The sequence below is a fragment of the Thalassophryne amazonica genome, chromosome 3 (genome assembly GCF_902500255.1).
Source record: "Thalassophryne amazonica chromosome 3, fThaAma1.1, whole genome shotgun sequence".
NCBI lineage: Eukaryota > Metazoa > Chordata > Actinopteri > Batrachoidiformes > Batrachoididae > Thalassophryne > Thalassophryne amazonica.
Window position 1 is genome coordinate 51,316,522 of NC_047105.1, and position 19,019 is coordinate 51,335,540.

The 19,019-nt window shown below is 40.4% G+C and overlaps 2 protein-coding genes across 3 annotated transcripts in view; one reads left to right on the forward strand and one right to left on the reverse strand.

The window, feature by feature from the left end:
- The window catches only part of foxj3 (forkhead box J3), a 384,376-nt gene that overhangs the window by 34,754 nt on the left and 330,603 nt on the right, over positions 1 to 19,019 (forward strand). The window lies entirely within an intron of this gene.
- Positions 228 to 1,664, reverse strand: LOC117507755 (zinc finger BED domain-containing protein 1-like). The gene has a single exon (XM_034167565.1). It carries the CDS (start codon positions 1,662 to 1,664, stop codon positions 228 to 230), a length of 1,437 nt encoding a protein of 478 aa, XP_034023456.1.

The following is a 19,019-nucleotide window of genomic DNA, read 5'->3' on the forward strand; positions in this document are numbered from 1 at the left end:
GATTCTCTTTGCTGGGGAGCTGCCTTCACTGGATGCTGCAGTGGGTTCTCTGCATGGTATTGGCTGGTCGCATTTCCTGAGGCCTGAGTCTAAAAAAGAATATAAATTTATAAATGTATCAGTATTTCAATTACAAGATAAATTTGCATCACTATTAATAGCTGACATTTCATCATGTGAATTTCAATTGGTCACATACCTGTGTGGGATGCTTTTGTAGGATTTTCTCAGCCAGACTGTTGAATATCTTTCCGAGAGGGGTCATCCAGATGGGGTAAAGACTTGAACCGAGGGTCCAAGGCAGTGCTCTCATTCAGGAACTGTTGAAGACTGAGATCTGAATACCTCCCTTCAATGTTGGTTGCTATAGCAGATTTAACATCCTTCACAATCTGTGAATCTGTGCCAGTATGTTTCATTGTTGTGAGAATGGAGTGTTTGAGTGGCAGGATCATAGACACAGTGGGCTGCTGTTCTGAGCTCAGTAGAGTTGTGATTGTTTTCATGGGCTTCAGAACCTCAACCACATCCTCCAGAACAGTCACATCTTGATCAGAGTGTGTGATGAGATCGTTGGCATTCTTTTTAACATCTTTTTCTGTGAGTGCAGAATAAACAGCAGCTTGTTGCTCTAAGTAGCGTTTGAGCATGTCATAGCTGGAGTTCCACCTTGTAGTGACGTCTTGAATCAGCTTGTGAGGAGGAAGCTGGAGCATCTCTTGTTTGGCCTTTAAGACAACTGCTGCAGTCGTGCTCTTATGAAAGAAGGTGACGACTCTCCTGACTTTGCTCAACAGACGAGAAATCTGGTTTACTCCCAACCCCTTCTGGGATGCCAGGTTTACTGTGTGTGCAAAACACCCTATATGCGGTGACAATCCAGCTGCATTTGAGGCATTGACAATGTTTTTGGCATTATCAGTGGTCACAGGGATGGTGGTATTTTGTTTATCCAGTTTCCATTCTAATACTGCTTCCTTTAGCACTTCTGCCAAATTATCACTTGTGTGTGATTCATAGATAGGGCGAGTTTGAAGTACTGGACTTTCAATCTCCCAATCATTATTGACGTAGTGTGCTGTCACTATAATGTAGCTCTCAGTTGCTCTTGAGGTCCAGTCATCTGTTGTTATGGCAACTAACTCTGCAGTGCTTAGACCCGTCAAAACGTTTTCTTTAGCATCTTCATACATGGAGGGCAACAATTTGGTTGTAAGATGCGATCTGCTGGGAATACTGTAGCGCGGCTCAAGTACGCTAATTAAATGTTTAAACCCAGCGTTTTCCACCACTGAATAAGGCTGCAGGTCTGCTGCTATGAATAGCCCTATAGCGTTAGTTATTGCTTTAGCGCAAGCTGAGGTCTGTGCAAGTTTCATTACAAACGAAGAGTCAATAGTTGGCTGGACCAATGATGATGTTTTTCCAGCCAAATCAACATCTTTGTGATGACGGCGAATGTGTCCAGCCATGTTCGTTGTGTTTCCCGTAGCCGGGTAAGGCACACGCGTGTAGCACATTTTGCACACTGTTGTCTTCTTGTCGACAACACGAACGCTGTCGACATAACTCACCGCGAACGCAAAATATTTCCATACTGCTGATTTAAGAGAAGCAGGAGCGGCTTCCAGCTCCAGTAAGGCGTCCTTATCTGCACTTGCCATGGTGACATACTCTGCAGGTTAGCAAACTAGCGGCGTCGGCTACAGTGTACTGCGTCGCGTGCGTGCTTGCGCAGCTTAGGGGGCGGGATCGTAGATCCCCTTTTTGACTTCGAGGCTCGAGACCATGACGAAATCGTGACACCCCTAGTAGCCACGTCTGCTTCGAGCTTGGCTCTGTGCTTTTGGTACAAGTTGGGGATTGCTGTTTGAAGTATTTTCGACTTGGTAACACATATCTGGAATCCAGCGTTTTAATCATCTCCCTGAAACCGTCTTTTTCAACAGTACTAAGCGGTACCATGTCTTTGGCTATGTGGATGGTGATAGCGTTTGTGATGTCGTTCCATCGCTTGCTTTTTTTATCATAGACAGTCCCCCTGGCAAACGCGTCTTTTAGTGACGTCTGACTCGTCTTTTCTCCCGCAGTAACTTTACCTGCAGACGAGGAGGACGAAGCTCATAGTTTACATTCCTGATATTCCAGGACATATTTGCGGCTGAAGTGGTGGAGTAAATTGCTCATGTTTCCTCCTCCTGCTACAACTTTAGCGCGACAGCATTTGCATAGTATTGTAGTTTGGTCGACATTGGACTTTTTAAACCCAAAGTACTTCCAAACAACGGACACAGCTCCTTGTTTCGGTACAAGTTCTTCCGTTTCAGTTTCTCGTTCTGGTTGTTCAGTTTCAGAACTTTCCCCCTGTTTTGCCATTATGCTCACCGCTAAACATCCGTTCACTCTACACGGGCTGTACTCATGCTGCTTGTTTGGTGCAACCGCTAAACTGTCCGCACTCAAACAATGCCCTGCGGGCACGGCGTTCCGCCGCTCTGCACAACGCACTCACCGGTATGGAGGTATTTCTAAAATTCATATCATAGATAAACAAAACACCGGTATTTGGTATGAACAGGTATACCGCCCAGCACTAACAGTGATCTTATGTTAATGAGACCCAGTCTAAGGACCTCAGTGGGGTTGATAGTTGAACTGTTTGGGTTTAGGGGTGGTTCCAGAGTAGCATATATATGATGCCTAGAAGTAGGTTTAGGTTTGAGACATTCCACACGTGTTGTAGGTAGCAGACATGAAATCTTTGCTGTTGCTGGAACAACCACTGGGCCATCCACAATTTCAGCATCATCTAATATAGTAATGGGTATTAAGTTTGCAAAGCATATATATCCTCTATGATTTTTATGGACACTTCTACGGAAGCAGGCCACAGTCTCAACTTGTTGAATTTCCCTCCCTGGCAGATAAACTGCACTATCACCATAGTGGATTTTCTGCACTAATTTCTAATCAGCTGCTCCATGGCCTACTGTAGATTCCTAATGTTACCCTCCCTGTGAAACCTCGTGAAAAACTACAGGATACGTTTGACCTCTGTAATCGCAAACAAAGGCTACTGTACCAAATATTAACATTGATTTTCACAGGTGTTCAAATACTTATTTGCAGCAGTAACATACAGATAAATTATTAAAAAATCATACATTGTGATTTCTGGATTTTTTTTTTTGATTATGTCTCTCACAGTGGACATGCACCTAAGATGAAAATTTCAGACTCCTCCATGATTTCTAAGTGGGAGAACTTGCAAAATCGCAGGGTGTTCAAATACTTATTTTCCTCACTGTAATTTATCTGATGTATTCGGCGCATTTTTCATATGTTGGCATATGCTGGCTAAATTGTCAAGGTGTGACATGGCCCTAACTGGGGAAAAACTGGGGAGCGCTGAGATTTGTCGTTTGGTATGCTTATGTATTTTGGGTCAAGGATGAACGCCACGAAAATGGAAAGTTGATCTGACTAATATTTTTGGAAAAATGAGGGAAATTGGGTAACAGTGAAAGATGGACATTGATATGACCATTAACCAGTCCCTGGTAACCAGACAAGCTCTGACAAAGCAAATACGAGGTCTGTCCATAAAGTATCGTACCTTTTTATTTATTTTTTTAACTATATGGATTTGATTCATATGTTTTCACGTCAGACAAGCTTGAACCCTCGTGCGCATGCGTGAGTTTTTCCATGCCTGTCGGTGACATTATTCGCCTGTGAGCACGCCTTGTGGAAGGAGTGGTCCTGCCCTGTCGTCGGGTTTTCATTGTCTGGAAATGGCGGAATGATTTGGGTTTTTTTTTCAGAAGCTGTTAGAGACTGGCACCTGGAAACCATTCGAAAAATTTATCTGGCTTTCAGTGAAAATTTTACGGGCTTCACAGAGAATAAGGTCTGTTAGTACAGCTTTAAGGACCTCTTTAAGCACGCTCTGCGCACCGCGCTCCGAGCTGCGACGACAGGCACAAGCCACCGGACCATTTCTGAACGGATGGCTCTGTGGATACGAGACCGTCGTGTGCTCTTTCTCTGGTTATCACAAGAGCTGGACATCAGCCATTTTCCGGCAGATTTCACTTTTAACAAGAGATTTTGTCATGGAAAGCCGCGCAGAGGCTTCGCGCGTCACGACCGATTTGCTTTGGAAGCGAGACAAAGGAACACCTCCGTTTCGGCGTGTCAGAGGACAAGTTTGGACATGTCTATCTCGGCTTTCAATGCTTACCAGTCGAGTGAGTTATAAGAGAAATTCTGGAGAGCTGGGCATGTCTGAACTTGTCCTCTGGCACGCTGAAACGGAGGCGTTCTTTGTCTCGCTCGAACAGCGAATCGGTCGTAACGCACAAAGCCTCCGCGCGGCTTTCCACGACAAAATCTCTTGTTAAAAGTGAAATCTGCCGGAAAATGGCTGATGTCCAGCTCTTGTGATAACCAGAGAAAGTGCACACGACGGTCCCAGCTCCACACAGCCATCCATTTAGAAATGATCCAGTGGTCCGTGCCTGTCGTCGCGGCTCGGAGCGCGGCGCGCCGAGCGCCACTGTGGGCCATCCTTAAAGCTGTAGTAATAGTCCTTATTCTCTGTGAAGCCGGTAAAATTTTCAACGAAAGCCAGATAAATTTTTCGAATGGTTTCCAGGTGCCAGTCTCTAACAGCTTCTGAAAAAATTCTGATGGGAAAAAAACCCCAAATCATTCCGCCATTTCCAGACAATAAAAATCTGACGACGGGGCGGGACCACTCCTTCCACAAGGCGTGCTCACAGGCGAATGACATCACCGACAGGCGTGGAAAAACTCACGCATGTGCACGAGGGTTCAAGCTTGTCTGACGTGAAAACATATGAATCAAATCCATACAGTTTAGAAAAAAAAATAAATAAAAAGGTACGATACTTTATGGACAGACCTCGTATCTCAACCTTGCTAGTTGTAAAACATGACATCAACTAAATGTGCCAAATCATAAACACAATTATTCACAAAACTCTCATCTTAATTATCTGCACTTTCAGTTAAAATGTTTATAGAAACTTTGCACAATTTATTGGCACCCTTGAAAACTGTCAGCTACCTATTTTATAAACAATACCCCATCTAGAGCCCGTGGAACCCCACGGCAACACTCTAGCTTTTTATTTATTTTGTTTTCTGTACTCTCTCAACACCCCTAGCATTTATTCCACTGCAGTGGATGTTAAACAGCTTTAGTTTTTTGGAGAAACTGTGTGAATTCTTTGGCTGTAGCACTATGCAGAAAACATGGAATCCAACACCTACTCCCATCTTGTATTTCCTTTTAATTGCTTTTCGAGTTCAGTGGGACGAACTATGTTCTCAGTGTGCCAGGGCTCGACATTTAACCCCAGAGATCAGTTGCAGTGGCAGTCAAGTTGGGGGTCAGATCTACTAGCCACATGGCAAATAAATTAATTTAACCAAATAATCAAAGTATGTATAAATTTCATATCGCGTATCTGCCGATACAGTCCTGTTCTGATACTTGAATTTTCTAGATAATGAACTTGCACAGAACACATTACAAAGCACATTGAAATAAATCCATTTTGCATGCTTGACAGTTTATTTTAACATTTTCAGCAACTCCCTTAATATAAATCAAACTGGGATTTCTGTGTTATGCATCTTCACTTTGCATATAAAGTTTTTTTTTTTTCGATCCTGGGATTCTGGAATAGAGCAGTGGTCCTACGCCACTGAGTATAGGTGGTCGTTTAGTAATTTGATTTAAAATTAAAACATTTATAGGTATTCCTGTTACATATGTCACACAGCCCTGTAACAAGTTGTGTCAGGCCTCAATGTTTAACACAGGAGAATGTTTTTGAGCACCTGCAGAATTGTAGAGCTTGTGAGGTGTGTACCTCAAACATGAAACTGTAAAAGCTACATACGAGGTCTGTTAGAAAAGTATCTGACCTTTTTAATTTTTTTCAAAAACCATATGGATTTGAATCACGTGTGATTGCATCAGCCAAGCTTGAACCTTCGTGCGCATGCGTGAGTTTTTTCACGCCTGTCGGTTGCGTCATTCGCCTGTGAGCGCGCTTTGTGTGAGCACTGGTCCACCCCTCTCGTCATTTTTTATTGCGAATAAATGTCTGAACGATTTGGATCTTTGCTGCATCAATTTTTTTCCAGAAACTGTGAGAGACCTCCAGGTGGACACCGTTCGGAAAATTAATATGGCTTTCAGGGACGATTTTATGGGGATTACACAGATTAAGGAGTGATCCAGACGGTTTAAACCGCCCACAACTGCTGAGAGCGCTCCGAGCGCCGATCGACAGGCTCAAACCCCGCTGAAATAACCAGATCATCTCCAGCGTGAAGACTTTGTTGATCCGGGACGTCGTCTGACTTTCACAAAAAGGCAGAAGGCGTGGACATCAGCACTTTTTTGGCACATTCCACTGTTACAGGAGTTTTTTTCATGGAAAGAAAAGCGGAGGGACGCGCCATGGAGCCGTTCATTACGCAGCACAAAATCACCTCCATGTTGGTCTCACAGGACGGCTTTCAGGTGGATTTCAGACGGCTGTTGGTTGCTTTTCAGTCGTGTGATTATCCGAGAAATTGAGCATGAGCTGGACATGCCCCAACATGTCCTGTGAGGCTTCATCACGGCGTTGCTTTGCGCCATGCGGCTCCACCGTGACGCGCGGAAGTCCTCCGCACGTCTGTCTCAGTGTGCCGAAAACGTGCTGATGTGCTAGTCAGATGACATACTGGATCAAGACAGTGTCCGATGAACAGCACATTCCACTGTTACAGGAGTTTTTGTCATGGAAAGAGGAGCGGAGTTTCGCGCGTCACGGCGGAGCCGCATGGCGCAAAGCAACGCCGTGATGAAGCCTCACAGGACATGTTGGGGCATGTCCAGCTCATGCTCAATTTCTCGGATAATCACATGACTGAAAAGCAACCGATAGCCGTCTGAAATCCACCTGACAGCCGTCCTGTGAGACCAACACGGAGGTGGTTTTGTGCCGCATAATGAATGGCTCTGTGGCGCGTCCCTCCGCTTTTCTTTCCATGAAAAAAACTCCTGTAACAGTGGAATGTGCCGAAAGTGATGATGCCCACGCCTTCTGCCTTTTTGTGAGAGTCAGACGACGTCCCGGATCAACAAAGCCTTCACGTTGGAAATGATCTGGTTGTTTCAGCGGGGTTTGAGCCTGTCGATCGGCGCTCGGAGCGCGGTGGGCTCTCAGCAGTTGTGGGCGGTCTTTAAACCGTCTGGATTACTCCTTAATGAATGAATGAATGAATGAAAACTGTTTATTTCGAACATTTGATACAACAACAATTACAAGATAGATCAGTAAAGACAACAACAAAAAAGTTCCTACTGTGTACCCAACATGTCCGAAAAGGGGTAGGGTGAAGCATCAGCTTATTTATCCCTACCCCTTCTTCCCCACAACCAGTAATACCCTTTGCCACATATACACATAAATTCCTACACACCTAAACCGATATCAATATATATATATATACATATATATACACATACACATACATATACACATCAACATACATACACATATACATATATACACATATATATACACAAACATAAATATACACCTACACATACCTACTTACATACAAAATACTATATATTTACAAGCCGAAGCAAAAAACAAAAACACCCTAACCCTCATTACCCTTCCTCCTCCCTATACCCAGAAAAAAACATATTTTTGTACCGCTGTTTGAACTGGTTCATGCTTGGACATTGCTTGAGCCCCACTCCCAATCTGTTCCACATCCTCACCCCACAGACAGAAATACAGAAACCTTTTAATGTTGTTCGTGCCCACTGATGCTTTAAATTAAATTTCCCCCTCAGACTGTAATCCCCTGATCTGTTAAAAAACATATTTTTAATATTTGCTGGAAGTAAATTGTTTATTGCTTTATACACAATTTGTACTGTTTGAAAATGAACCAAGTCTGTGAATTTTAAGAATTTGGATTGTAAAAATAGTGGATTTGTATGATCTCTATAGCCAGTATTATGAATAATTCTTATAGCTCTTTTCTGCATTACTGATAGTGATTGTGTTGTACCTTTATAAGTATTACCCCATACCTCTGCACAGTACTGTAAATATGGTAAAACCAGTGAGCAGTAAAGAATGCGGAGTGAGTTGTGGTCCAGAATATGTTTCGCTTTGTTTAGAACTGAAATGCTTCTTGACAGTTTACTTTGTATATGTTTTATATGAGTCTTCCAGTTTATCTTATCATCTATTATCACCCCCAGAAACTTATTTTCATGTACCCTTTCAATATCTACCCCCTCGACTTGTAACTGAACCTGTATGTCTGTATTACAATAGCCAAATAACATGTATTTTGTTTTACATAAGTTTAATGATAATTTATTTCTGTCAAACCATATTTTCAATTTTCCCATTTCTATACTGATCCTCCTCAGTAACTCCTGCAAATCCCCCCCTGAACAAAAAATGCTTGTCATCTGCAAATAATACTAATTTTAATATTTTGGAAACATTGACAATATCATTTATATAAATTAGAAACAGTTTTGGACCCAATACTGACCCCTGTGGGACGCCACAAGCATTGTCCAAGCATGATGATGTATATTCCCCCAACTTCACAAACTGTTTTCTGTTACTTAAGTAGCTTCTCACCCAGTGCAACACCAACCCCCTAATCCCATACTGTTCAAGTTTATTGATTAATATGTCATGATTAATTGTATCAAAAGCCTTTTTAAGGTCTATAAATATTCCAACTGAATGTAATTTGTGGTCTATGGCGTTTGTAATCTCCTCAACTGATTCTATTAATGCAAGTGATGTTGAACTATGTGCTCTGAATCCATATTGACTATCAGTAAGTAATTTATGTTTATTTATGAATTTGTCTAATCTATTATTGAATAACTTTTCTAATAATTTGGAAAATTGTGGAAGCAAAGAAACAGGTCTATAATTTGTGAAGTGGTGTCTATCCCCAGTCTTATACAGCGGCACAACCTTAGCTATTTTCATTTGATTGGGAAATTTACCGGTTTGAAATGATAAGTTACAGATGTATGTTAATGGTTCTACAATCCATTCAATGACCTGTTTTACCACCACCATATCAATTTCATTTAAATCGGTAGATGTTTTATATTTACAATTATTCACAATGTCTATAATTTCATTTCCATCCACTGCTGTGAGGAACATTGAACAGGGATTTCTTTCTATGAGATTATTATCCCAATCCTCAGGTTGGGAATCAGGAATTTTTTCTGCCAAGCTTGGTCCAATATTTACAAAAAAATTATTAAAACCGTTGACTACCTCATCCTTATTTTCCTTCTTGACATTATTATCAATGAAATACTGAGGGTAACTCTGTTTTTTATTACCATTTTTGATAATGCTATTTAATATATCCCATATTCCTTTAATATTGTTTTTGTTATTATATAATATGTTACTATAATATTCCTTCCTACATACCCGTATAATATTAGTTAATCTATTTTTGTATTTCTTATATCTATTTTCTGCCTCTTTAGTCTTTAGTTTTATGAATTCTCTATACAGTGTATTTTTCTTATTACATGCATTTCGTAACCCTTTCGTCATCCATGGTCGAGCTTGGATTTTTTGTTTTCTGTAGTCTTGTTTAATTGGACAATTTTTATCATATAATGATGTAAATATTTGTAAAAAAGTTTCATATGCACTATCAACATCACTTTCACTGTATACCTTTTCCCAGTTTTGCTCCTGTAAATCCTTCTTTAGTGTGTTCATGTTTTCCTCTGTCTGCACTCGCCTGTATTTTATTTTCTCCTCTGGCTGATTCCGCCGATGGTTTCTATTATAAACGATGAAAACTGGTAGATGATCACTAATGTCATTGATTAATAATCCACTCACAGTGTTATTCTCAATATCATTGCTGAATATATTATCAATTAAGGTAGCACTATGGGATGTAATTCTGCTTGGCCTGGTGATTTTTGGATATAAACTCATACTGTACATTATACTGATAAATTCATCTGTTATTTTATGCTTATTTGGATTGAGCAGATCAATATTTAAGTCACCACAAATGAACACAGTTTTTTGATTAGTTTTTGAGAACATTTTTCCCATACAGTCAGTGAATGTTTCAATACAAGATCCTGGTGCTCTATATATACAGCTGACTAATACATTTTTGCTTTTTTCTTCACATATTTCAATAGTTATACATTCTAATAAGTTATCAATCACAGTTGTCATATTGTCTACTATTTTATAATCCATGTTCTTATCCACATACACAGCCACTCCTCCTCCACTCTTATTTTTTCTGTTTACACAATTAAATTCATATCCATCCAGTTCAAAATCCATTCCTTTATCTTCATTGATCCATGTTTCTGATATAGCAATTATGTTAAATATTTTTTTAAACTGACTTAAATATTCTTTAATGTTGTTAAAGTTTGCATATAGACTTCTGCTGTTGAAATGGATTATTGATAATTTGTTATCCGTTTTAATGATCCGATTAAACTGTTCATCTGTATAATAGCAACAACTGTCATTGATATTTGAGAAGAAATTATTGTCCGGGTCTATATCGTGCTCCAAGTCCAGTACATTGTGGTCTGTGTATTTAAATGTTCTCAGTTCTACTTTTCCATGATCAGCAATCCTTTGAGTTATATCCTTCTTGTCTCCAGATGTAGATGAATAGGTTCCTCTGGTCTGTGTCATGGTGTTGTGATGTGTTTGTGTCCTCATACCTTATTGGTCATATTTGTCCAGATCCTCACTTTAAGAAACACTATTGTTCATATTTGTCCAGCTCCTCGATGTTCCTTATTGCCATGACTTTTGCTTGTTCTGGTGATCTGTTCAGTTTGATGAATATTTTACAGTTTGAAGTCCATGTGTACTGGATTTTTCCCTGTTTCTTCAAGAAGCGTGCTTTCCTGGCGATGTCGGCATTCCGTTTGGTGAGATGTTCATTGATGAATACGTTTGTCCCTTTCAGTTTTCTTCCTTGTTTTAACAGTGCTGTTTTGTGTTTTCTGTTGATGAATCTCATGATGACGGTTCGTTTATCACCGTCATTTCTCCGGGGCAGAGGGTGGCACGCTTCAATGTTATTTAAATCCATTTCTATACCTTTAGATAGGAGGAAATCAGCAACCTGTTTTTCCACAGAGCTGACCTCCTGTTCACTGGGCTCCCCTCCGCTCTCATCTGTTACCGCCCGTGCGTAGGACCGTGGTTTGATATGAAGACCTGTGATGATGTCGTTAATTCTGGTGTACTGCTCCAATTCAGCCACTCTATTTTCCAGCTGCACCAGATGCCGGTCTTTCTCGGCATTCTGGAGCCGTAATGCCTTCACCTCCTCCACCAGATCCATGATTGATTTCTGTTGCTGCTTCACAACAGAAATCTCCTCTGATAAAAAGTCCAGAGATTTTTTAATATCGTCACCTTCCTCCGCTGTCAGAACCTTCTTAGGCCCCATGGTCGGCTTATGAGCAGCTTGTCGATCGCCGATGTTAACAGCCTGCGTTGTTTGTCACCGGGATGGATCTGCACTGCGCTGGTGCCGCGCAGCCTCGGTGTTTCCGCGCTGATGGATCCGCGGTGGCTGCACGAGGCCTCGGGGAAGCGGCACTCGTGACGCAGCGCGCGGCCTCAGTGAATTCACCACGTTGGGCCTCGGACGTTATTGCTGTCCAGTCGCTGGGCTAAGTTGCCGGTTGAGGCGGTATTCCCACTGTCCGGGTTGGCAAACACCGGCGTGGCAGATGGCAACTACAAACACCACCTCTGAAAACTCAGGTACAAACTTTTTGCAGCTCACTCTGACGACACGCAGCTCTGACTGACTGTGACTGACGCAGCTCTGACTCTGATTTTTTTTTTGGTTGTGAAATATTTTGCAGGGTTCTAGCTAGCGCAAATCTGTGTAATCCCCATAAAATCATCCCTGAAAACCATATTAATTTTCCGAACAGTGTCCACCTGGAGGTCTCTCACAGTTTCTGGAAAAAAATTGATGCAGCAAAGCTCCAAATCGTTCAGACATTTATTCGCAATAAAAAAATGACGAGAGGGGTGGACCAGTGCTCACACAAAGCCTGCTCACAGGCGAATGACGCAACCGACAGGCGTGAAAAAACTCACGCATGCTCATGAAGGTTCAAGCTTGGCTGATGCAATCACACGTGATTCAAATCCATATGGTTTTTGAAAAAAATAAAAAGGTCGGATACTTTTCTAACAGACCTTGTAAGGCTTGTTTTACACAATATGACCCCTTTTTAATAATGATCTTAATTGAGCAGGAGTGGACTATTTAAAATTTTTTTTTTAGATCTGCTGATTTTTTTTAAAGTTCAACATGTGTGTGTGTTAAGCAAGTAACAAGCACATTTTGGTGCAAAATTCCACTGTGTTCATACAACAGAAATCACATTTAGACCATATTTTTAAGAGCCTTTAATGCTGTTTTTACTTGAAAGTGATTATATAGCCATAATCAGCCACGAGAGAAGAGACGAGGCTTGAGGTGTTTGACACACAGAGCAGGCAGTGGAACAGGAGAAGGGAAAAAAGAAAACAAACTGGAGCTGCGTGCTTCACTTGTTAAACCCTGTAATGTCCTCACTAAAGACACTTATTTTTCTTCAAGAAACATGCATGAAGTGTGATGTTATCTGATGGAGGATGGAAAAAAAAAATCTGTTTTTTAATGGCAGTGGACACAGACTACAACAACATACACACAGTGAATCTAGAGGTTAAATTTATTTATTTAAATTGCACCCTTTGCAATGTGATTTAATTGTGCAGCTCTGTGTTATCCAGCAAACACCCGTGATACATATTTGAATGAAAGGAATGAATTTAGTTTTTTTTCCACAGCGGGCTTTGCCTGTTACTATTATTGTGTTGGCATTGCATGCTCAGACAACAAGAATAACATGCAGTGTTGCTTTTCTGTGTGTGTAAAATACACTTATTGCATATTTAATGCATATATGAGAACATGCAATGTGCTCTGTCTTGAATGCAGCCACAGAGTTGCCTGCCTGCTCAGTCCACTGACAGCGCACATATGAGACCAAGCAAGAGTAAAGGAAATGTGCACAGATTTAGAGAATTGGGTTTCATTCATCCTAAATTGATCAGTTAAAAAAAAAAAAAAATCACACAAACAAACAAAAACTGACCTGCCTCTGCAGCCCAAAAAATGTCACAGAAATATGTTTTTTTTTTCTTTCTTTTTAAAAAATCAGATTATGTTGTAAATAGGCCTGAAAATTAACTTGCCAAATTGGGCAAAATAGGGGCATGGTGCATTATTCCAGTAGCCCGTTTCCTTTCCAGTGTCGAGCGGGCAGGCGTTACTCCTCACTGCACACTGCACCACAACGCACTGTAAAATGATAAAAGTCCTGGAGGTTATTTTAGGTGTTCAGTCATGATATTCGGGCAATGAATCTGTTGAGATTCTTTCTTAGCCCATTGTTTTGTTAGTTTTGTTTTGATTTTGTGTTCAGATGTAGAACTTGTCGTTTGTGCTTCTTGTTGTGTGGAGTGTCACTTATAGTCCAAAAACATGTAATTTCTTTGTTTCATCACACATACAGCTCTGCAGCTGAAGCTGCACTGTGGTCTCCTCTAGCTTTTGGAGCGTACTGGCTATAACCAAGCCATATGACAAACGTACTTAAAGAAAAACACATATTACTGGCTCAAAAACTGATTTGAGTAAAACTCAAATATAGGTTTACTACATAAGTAACATGAAAAGTACTCAATAGTAGCCAGCAGCTGCATTTCTTCCGCTGCAGAACATTTGCAAAATCGATTTTTGACATTGTGAAGCATTTCAGAATTGTTCAACGTTCACGTTTTTATGCTTCCAAGAATCGACTCCCCCCAATAATTAGCAATGATTTTTAATGTCCATATTCTCTTATTTCAGCTTTTTAAATGTATTTTATTTTATTTTGCTTCTCTCAGACAGTAAACAGTAAATGTGTGTGTGTGTGTGTGTGTGTGTGAATGTGAATAAAACAAGACCTTTGGACATGTTGAATGAATGAATGAATTTATTTGGTACACACAGGTCCAGAACAACAAAAACTTACAACGAAAGAGAGAAATAGTCCAACAATGCACCCATGTGCCTGAAAGGGTGGAGCCAGAAGCAAAAGCTTGTAAATGCCTACCCCTTTAACAAAGATAAAAAATTATATGTATATAAAATTATACATATACCCGTCATAACTACTACAAAGTATACATTGATCTATGAATTTGAATGTCAAAAAAATACCCAAACATGCAAGCAGCAGTGCACAACAGAATCAGAACACAATCAGTCACAACACGACAGAATCAAAAAACCTAGTTTAACATGCCAACGCAAGTAATCAAATTTTTATAGAGCCTTTTAAAACCAGTTAAACGACCGAGTGATTTTGTATTATCTGGGCAGTTATTCCAAATATTTACACCTTTGACGGAAATACAATGACTTTTTACAGTAGTTCAAATCTTCGGTTTCTGAAATAATAATGTTCCTCGTAAATTATAACTGGAGTCCCTCATTTCAAACAGGTCCTGGTCTATTTTTTTTCCACAAAAATGTCTATATTTGACCAGGGAGCCCTGTAAATACAGCTCAATTATGTTTTTGATTTTTCACATGTAATCTCCACAGTGACACATTCCATAACACCATCCAAAGAAAATGACATATTTGGAATAATGTCACAGTAATGCTTAGATCTGACATAAAGAGCCACACCACCACCTCGCTTGCTTGCCCTATTTCTGGCAAAAAAAAAAAAAAAAAAAAAAAAAATCATACCCCTCAAGTTGGACAGAATCAACATACTCTTCTTTTAACCATGTCTCAGTAACTGCAATATAAAATACAATAAAATATAAAATAAAATATAAAAATATGTATTAGCAATTTTCAAACAGTCCTGGATTTTTGGAAAAATTCATAGGAAAGCTTCTGCTGTTAAAATGCATCATAGAAAATACACAATTTGTGAAAGAATATTGCTTAAATTGTTCCTCAGTAAAATAATTACAGTGGTAATTTATATTTTTAAGAAAGAAACAGTCCGGATCAATATTATTTTCAGTGTTACGAAATCTGTGTTCAGTATCATCAAAGATTTTTAAATTGAGCTCCTGTGCAGGAGTAAAATTTGAAACTCTGTTAGCATCCCAAAAGAATTGTAATCCACAATCCAAAAATGCAGCTCAGTATAACTTGACAGTATGAACCTGAACATGGCACAGAATTTCTCAAGATTTGTCCCTTTTTAAAGGATGAAACATCCTTACTCAAAAGGTTCTGACTCAAATTCCTGATGCACAGTCCTCTGGCATTTTCAGGCCCATCCCTTAGTTTGATAAAAACCTTACAATTTGTGACCCAGACTGAATGAATTTTGCCCTGTTTTCTAAACAGCCTAGCTTTACTGTCGATATCCACGTTACTTTTGGTAAGATGCTCATTTATGTAAACGTTAGTGCCTTTCAACTTCCCTCCCTGTTTAAGTAATTCAATTTTGTGCCTTCTGTTTGCAAAGTGGATGATGATAACTGGAGTGGATGTCTTATCCCGAGTTGGCACAATGTGACATGCTTCTATATTTTCTTTTTTGATGTCATTATGTTTACTATGGAGGAATGCAGTCACCTGTTCTTCTGTGGTTTCCTCATGTCCACCATCCTCAGAATTAACTCCTGTTACAGCCTGTGCAAAGGTCCTTGATTTAATTTTTAGTCCAGAGATGACATCGTTCATACGTGAATACTGCTCCAAGTCAGACACCCGATTTTTACTTTTTATTTTTATTTTTTTAAACGTTTTAACTGTTTGATTTCTCCCAGTAGTTCTGTAATGATGTGGTTTTGCTTATGTTGTATGTTATCTTGACTGTTGAGAAACGCCATAGAAGTAGACCTCAGCCTCCTGATCTCGGAGACTGAGGTTGTGCCTTGCATGAGTGAGAGGAGTTTGGGTTCTTCACTTCCGGTCTTTTGCTCTGAGCCAGCACTTCATTCACAGGTATATAGGTATGCAGATGATAAGCAACAAGGCAAGTTTTAAAAGACAGTTAAAGTTACGTTTATTCAGCCAGCTAAGGGAAGAGAATCATGCCACCTTTTTATTTCTGTATTTTTTAATGTGTTTTCTGCTCCAAAAGACGAGCTTATCTTCTCGTGCATTGTTTTCTTGTCCAAAACACGGTGCAAAATTTGTCTGCACTTCTACCGGGATACAGTTGCTATTTATTTTAATTTATTGAGATCTTATTGTTCTCTTTTCTCTCTCTCTCACACACACATCTCCAACCGCTTAGTCCAGTTTAGGGTCACGGGGGGCTGGAGCCTATCCCAGCAGTCATAGAGCGCAAGGCAGGGTACAATCAGGACAGGATGCCAGTCTGTCGCAGGGACGTTCTCTGTTCAATTTGTACTTACTTAATTTTATTTTATTGGTATCCCAGTGTAAATTGTGTGTATATGTGTGTATATATATATATAAACTACACAGTTATTGCTACTTACATTAATTGATGAGATTATGTCTTTGCAATCTTTACATGTTTAATCGAGGTCCTCTGTGTTACGTTTTTGCCTCACATGGACAACAATGGAAATAAGCGTTTGTTTTATTGTCATCTGTGTATCATTGATATATTCACCTTTCTGTGTTTATATTGATTTTACTAAATTAATTCAGTAAATTCTGTAAATACTGATGATTTTTGTTTTACTCTAAATACTATTTTATCTGAAGGAACAAGCCTGTCCACATTGACTCAGCATCCAAGAGTCAGCTGGTGGTCTCCTGTCACCTGTGTCATCCTGTCAGCCGCCGTCTGGCAGAATGCCGCCTGTGAGGCCTCACAGTTGATCCCAGATATCCTGGACATCTTCATGATGCAAGAATTAGCAATATGCACAGTTCTGAAACTACAAAACTTTGATGTAGTTTTGTAATATCATACAAACCCGCTGGGCTTGCTGGTGATTTTTCCATGTTTTGGCAGCTTGATAGAAACTGAAGGCAGGTTTCAGATCCTTCATGATGCCTCTCATATTTTCTTTGATTTGTGTGGACTAAAATAAATGATGCATATTTTATCGTATTGACTGTGTGATACCTCAGTGATATCAAAATAATTTGACTGAAAATAAAATGTGAATTGTTCTTAACAGTGAGTTTTGTTGTTCAGCAAAAGAACATGGTTCTTCTGGAACAATATCAGGATCTTCAAGACTGATGCCAAACAGTATTTCTTTGAAATCCTGGGGAAAAAAATGGAAATTGCTGCATTGAGGCCGTAAACCTTCTGATATCACACACATCTCTGCATGTTGCCGTTGGACTGACTAAAATACCCATGCCCTGAATATATATATATATATATATATATATATATATATATATATATATATATATATATACTCAACATAAATATAAACGCAACACTTTTGGTTTTGCTCCCATTTTCTATGAGATGAACTCAAAGATCTAAAACTTTTTCCACATGCACAATATCACCATTTCCCTCAAATATTGTTCACAAACCAGTCTAAATCTGTGATAGTGAGCACTTCTCCTTTGCTGAGATAATCCATCCCACCTCACAGGTGTGCCATATCAAGATGCTGATTAGACACCATGATTAGTGCACAGGTGTGCCTTAGACTGCCCACAATAAAAGGCCACTCTGAAAGGTGCAGTTTTATCACACAGCACAATGCCACAGATGTCGCAAAATTTGAAGGAGCGTGCAATTGGCATGCTGACAGCAGGAATGTCAACCAGAGCTGTTGCTCGTGTATTGAATGTTCATTTCTCTATCATAAGCCATCTCCAAAGGAGTTTCAGAGAATTTGGCAGTACATCCAACCAGCCTCACAACCGCAGACCACGTGTAACCACACCAGCCCAGGACCTCCACATCCAGCATGTTCACCTCCAAGATCGTCTGAGACCAGCCACTCGGACAGCTGCTGAAACAATCGGTTTGCATAACCAAAGAATTTCTGCACAAACTGTCAGAAACCGTCTCAGGGAAGCTCATCTGCATGCTCGTCGTCCTCATTGGGGTCTCGACCTGACTACAGTTCGTCGTCGTAACCGACTTGAGTGGGCAAATGCTCACATTCGCTGGCGTTTGGCACGTTGGAGAGGTGTTCTCTTCACGGAAGAATCCCGGTTCACACTGTTCAGGGCAGATGGCAGACAGTGTGTGTGTGGCGTGTGGGTGAGCGGTTTTCTGATGTCAGTGTTGTGGATCGAGTGGCCCATGGTGGCGGTGGGGTTATGGTATGGGCAGGCGTCTGTTATGGACGAAGAACACAGGTGCATTTTATTGATGGCATTTTGAATGCACAGAGATACCGTGACGAGATCCTGAGTCACATTCTTGTGCCATACATCCAAGAACATCACCTCATGTTGCAGCAGGATAATGCACAGCCCCATGTTGCAAGGATCTGTACACAATTCTTGGAAACTGAAAATGTCCCAGTTCTTGCATGGCCGGCATACTCACCGGACATGTCACCCATTGAGCATGTTTGGGATGCTCTGGACCGGCGTATACGACAGCGTGTACCAGTTCCTGCCAATATCCAGCAACTTCGCACAGCCATTGAAGAGGAGTGGACCAACATTCCACAGGCCACAATTGACAACCTGATCAACTCTATGCGAAGGAGATGTGTTGCACTGCATGAGGCAAATGGTGGTCACACCAGATACTGACTGCACCTTTCAGAGTGGCCTTTTATTGTGGACAGTCTAAGGCACACATGTGCACTAATCATGGTGTCTAATCTGCATCTTGATATGGCACACCTGTGAGGTGGGATGGATTATCTCAGCAAAGGAGAAGTGCTCACTATCACAAATTTAGACTGGTTTGTGAA

What these genes read in the sequence shown, in the direction of transcription:
- LOC117507755 (XM_034167565.1), bottom strand. Translation starts at nt 1,664, where the DNA reads ATGGCAAGTGCAGATAAGGACGCCTTACTGGAGCTGGAAGCCGCTCCT.